This window comes from Lathyrus oleraceus, unplaced genomic scaffold (genome assembly GCF_024323335.1).
Source record: "Lathyrus oleraceus cultivar Zhongwan6 unplaced genomic scaffold, CAAS_Psat_ZW6_1.0 chrUn0416, whole genome shotgun sequence".
Classification (NCBI taxonomy): Eukaryota; Viridiplantae; Streptophyta; class Magnoliopsida; order Fabales; family Fabaceae; genus Lathyrus; species Lathyrus oleraceus.
The window spans coordinates 21,260-26,204 of NW_026112807.1; the positions used below are offsets into that span (position 1 = coordinate 21,260).

At 34.1% G+C, this 4,945-nt stretch overlaps 1 protein-coding gene across 1 annotated transcript; it reads right to left on the reverse strand.

The window, feature by feature from the left end:
* Nucleotides 1-1,238: 1,238 nt before the first annotated feature.
* Nucleotides 1,239-4,263, reverse strand: LOC127114183 (uncharacterized; the record flags this gene model as incomplete). Its single annotated transcript, XM_051046540.1, has 11 exons — nucleotides 3,976-4,263; nucleotides 3,564-3,881; nucleotides 3,364-3,480; nucleotides 2,945-3,262; nucleotides 2,594-2,851; nucleotides 2,430-2,501; nucleotides 2,054-2,349; nucleotides 1,779-1,961; nucleotides 1,580-1,690; nucleotides 1,424-1,505; nucleotides 1,239-1,334 (listed from the first exon to the last, which is right to left on the reverse strand). Coding segments are annotated over exons 1-11 (2,139 nt in total), but the record flags the coding sequence as incomplete, so codon positions are not given.
* Between the last annotated feature and the right edge of the window lie 682 nt (nucleotides 4,264-4,945).

Sequence of the window (4,945 nt, forward strand, 5' to 3'; positions counted from 1 at the left end):
ATGTGGTGCCGAATTAAGCATTCGGTTAGAGATAATGCGAATTAACAAATAACTTGAGTTAAACACTACGCCAAAAAAGACCTATGAGAGCGCTTTTTTTGGCCTTTAAAAGCGCTTAAAAGCGCTGCCGTAGGTGGCGCTGCTATAGGTTTTAGCAGCGCTTTTTGTTTACTAAAAAGCGCTGCTAAAGGTTGTCAATAGAGAGCGCTTTTTAGTAAAAAGCGCTGCTAAAGGTGGTATTTAGACAACCTTTAAGAGCGCTTTTTACTAAAAAACGCTCTCTATTGACAACCTTTAGCAGCGCTTTTGAGTAAAAAGCGCTCTTAAAGGTTGTCTATATACCACCTATAGCAGCGCTTTTTACTAAAAAGCGCTCTCTATTGACAACCTATAGCAGCGCTTTTTAGTAAAAAGCGCTCTCTATTGACAACCTATAGCAGCGCTTTTTACTAAAAAGCGCTCTCTATTGACAACCTTTCGCAGCGCTTTTTAGTAAAAAGCGCTCTCTATTGACAACCTTTAGCAGCGCTTTTTACTAAAAAGCGCTGTCTTTTCCTCTAGTAAAATAACAAAACGCTACCTTCAGTTTAAGCCTACCATTTCAACCTGTAATATTTTTTGGGAATAATCCCATAAACCTGTAAATCAAGCCTCTCTAATTCAAGCATTTGGAGTCATAATTCAAGCATTTGTAATTTTTTAAACCAACACAAGCAAACCAACACAAGAATGAACACATTTGGAGTCATAATTCAAGCAAACCAACACAAGGATAGATAGACACTGAACACATTTGGAGTCATAATTCAAGCATTTGTAATTTTTTAAAGCAAACCAACACAAGAATGAACACATTAATCTATCCATGAAATTAAAGATATCACTAAAATTATAAAGAACTATACACAAGTCAAAACTAATATGTTATACGGCCTATTTGGAGTCATAACTAATCTGTTAAAAATATAAAGAACTATACACTTGCCAACCAGAAACCATTCTTCATCAAAGTATTCATGTTATTTTGAAACCATTATATACTAATTAATCTTTTCTCAATAAAATATTGACACAATTCCTCCTTGATTTGTTCCAACTGCAGTCTCGTGTAATGAGCACACTTGTATTCATCAAAGTACTACATAACAAAACATAATATGCATGATTTAGTTAAAAGTAATAAATAATATGAAATATTCGATAAATATTAAAACAAATCCTAAGTTATAAATCCATACCGTGATTGGAATCTCTATTTGATTCATATTAATGATTTCCCTCATAAACCTCATTACAAAGTATCCGCAATCGATACCGTTGCGCTGTAGAGGACACTACATAGAAAAAAAAATAAGAATGTATAGTTATCTTTTCTTATCAAGTAGCATCACTATTATAAGCAAAATTGTGAAAATTAAAGTACCTGCACTTTTATCCACGTAATGTTGCTGGATTTAGTACGTGGTACTCGAGCATGTCTTTGAGATCGGAACACTTTTATTGATCTAACAAAATAAAAACATATATTTAGAACAATCTCACATAAATATACACGAATATTTAGAACAGTCTCACTTACGTATCAACTAATTGCTTCATATCCGGATAATTTGTCCATTCACCATCTATCGAATTCAGAAAATATACCACTTCTTTTAAAGGATCAATAGCAAGCAACAACCAGTGACACCTATAAATTAAAACAAAAGTTTATATGGAAATTTTTTACGTAAAAGAAACAATTAAAGATTAGAATAAACTTAGAATTAAAATCTAACCCTGAATTATACGGCCAAAGATACAAGTTGTTTGTACTGCTGGCCATGAATCTCTTGACTAAGTACTCTCTACATGAATCCGGTTCCCTACAAATTAATGCTTTGTTGACCAGGGAGGAAGACACGAAACGGAATCTGTTTGACAATTGATCATTCCCGCGCATGAAATTGTCATACAAGAACCTTCAATAAAAACATAATAAACATTAGACTATTTTTATTGAAATGTGTAAATAAATTGTTCAAGTAATTAAATAATATATAGATCGGATTACCGGATGTATGTGTGTATAACACCGACGCCTAATTCTTGATGCCGAAAAATATGTTCCAGATCTTCTTTTCCGATTGTTTCAGTGCATGAATAACCAAAGATATCTTCCTCCATATCCAGTAAGCGAATAGCACCAGCTGTTGCCATATCTGATGAGTCAACAAGTGTTTCAAGAGATATCTGGTATCGAGGCACAAAAGCACCTTTTTTTGGCAAATAAGTCACTGGAAGATCCCTTTTGTTTTTCTGTCGACTACCAATTTTCTGGCTCAGTTGTTGTGACCCTTGAGCAAATACCTATAAATCATATAACATAGGTAAATTATAAAATCATGCATTTTTTGATTCGGATCATATAATTAACACTTTCAATATACCTCTTTTTGTGATGCAACAGACTCGTTGTGCCGCAAAATCCCTTTATCCTTAGATGCGGGTTTTGTAGGCGTCTAAAATTACCATGTAAAAAAAATTAACTTAACGGTTCAGAATTGACATTTGAATACTAAAAGATTCATAGTGGTTTTTGAATTCAACATACCTCATCATCAATGAAAATGAGATCCAAGGGCCATGCAACAAATGATCCTATTGCATCTCGCAGCAATGTTGTCTCTGAAACAATGTCAGGTATCGGTAGCAACGCATCCTTATCTAATACAACATCAACCGATACTTTAAGGTGTCCATCCGGGAGCGGTCTATGGTGAAGTAAATCTCCCGAAGTGTTGTGCACTTTTCCCTTGCCAACTAGGCGATAAGTCGGTGACGATAAGTATAGCTGACAAGATGAAATGCCCTAAACCAATAATAAATATGTTACTTTTAATGTGTATATATTTCAATTAACATAAATGTGCTATTTTAATTTCAAAATAACATATATAATTACCTCGGGAAATTTATTTTGACAATTGATACTGGCTTTCTCACTAGTTTCTTTCAACTGTGAACTGCACTTTTCCATACACCTATATCTCTCATTATCCTTTTGCAATTGAAGAACTTGCGCTTGTAATGCCTGCAACGTCTCCATCACTTCTTGATTGCTAGGATTTCTTCTCCTTGGATTCTTATACAAGGAAGTTGGAGTACAACCATGCCCTTTACCCCTCACCCGACCGGGATACTCAGGAACATTTAGTGCTCTACTAAGTACGCTCCTGTTCTCCTGGTCCTCAGCTGTGCTTATCGATTGAGATAGGGTCTCCTGAAATTCATTTACATATCGGAAATTATTAGTGGAGATAAAAAAATTAATTATATATTATTAAACTTTTGATTTAATTAAAGACACAATGTTCTACTTACACATTCATCATAAATATGTTGAACGTCATCCCTAACAGTTCCATCCTTTCCCACACGAGCTTCTTTCCACAAAACATGTGGCGGAAGTGATGTTGCGTCACTTTTCGTCTCGTCTAACTACGCATTGACACAAATAATAAGATAATCAATTATAACACATTGAGACAATTAATAAGATCGTAGCATTTTTGTATACTTACAATTTTTTCCTCTAAGCGTGCATATCCCAAACGCCCTTTTTTGTATGCATACGTGGGATTTGACGCTCTCTCGCGATTTGTGGCACTCACTTTCTTGAAATTTTCGTCTCTTCTTTGGGCTACAAAAGCAACCCATTCTTCTTCTGTAATGAAGATCGCATACTTCACTGGATATTCCGGATCATATTCAACAAAAAAATTTTCTTTGTCCTTAAGATACTTGTTTGTTAAAAACGTTCTCCACCCTCTGTGTCTTTTTCCGGCCAATTGAAGTATATACTTTTTTCGGATAGTTGTATCTTCAATGTTAAAAGACCTCTACGAAAAAATATTGGAATAGAGTGTGTTAGTATAAGTAATTTAAACATATTATCGTCAATATAAAGAAAATATAAACAATCATATATTGTACCAGTATCTCAGTCCAAATCTTATCTTTAGCGCTACCCAACTCTTTATTACTCCATCTTGTAGCAGTGATTGGAATGTGCATACGAACAAGTGTACCAATGTAGCTTGCCAACTTTGCAGCATTAGACCCAATTAGTTGGTTATCAGCATTCCAATTTACATTATATGTTACTGCTTTATCTCTATCACGAATGATACTCTTCATAATAGTGATGCCTCGTGTAATTTCTTTTTCTGAAGTATCATCAGGAGCATTTGCATCTTGTGAGTTTTCTTGATCACTAGCCATTTAACCTGTAATAAAGAAAAAATATAAAAATGAAATGAAAAATATAAAAATCCATAATCAATAATCCATATATATATGAATAATATAAAATGACATAGGCTATAATTAAATTTTCTTGAATGACATAGGCTATAATTATACTATTACCTTTTTCAGTAACGTCTCTTTCTTTTCTTGGTAGGAATATGTTCTACTTTTCTTTTAACAACGCGGACGGTTGGATTGATCCAAATACCCTCATTATGATCATTTCTAATACATGATTCATTCTCATTTTGATCATTTATGGTAAAAGATTCAATCTCAACATCAATATCACCTTGATCTCCAATTCTTTCATCAATTACTTTGTTAGATAAAAGCACTATAGACCATTTCGTACTTGTCGGATCAGTGACATAGAATACTTGTTTAGCTTGAGAGGCTAGAATGAAAGGCTCATCTGTGTAACCCACCCTATTAAGATCAACTTGCAAAAATCCTGACTTATCCACTCGTATGCCATTATTATTTTCAACCCACTTGCAACCAAATATAGGAATCTGAAACTTCTCATAATCAAACACCAAAATGCGCTCGATAACCCCAAAATATGACAGATTTGCAAATTTCGGGTTTAAGTCCTTCACACTTGATATGTGCATTGCTTCAGCTACCAAGGTGACACCACTATTTTGCATAG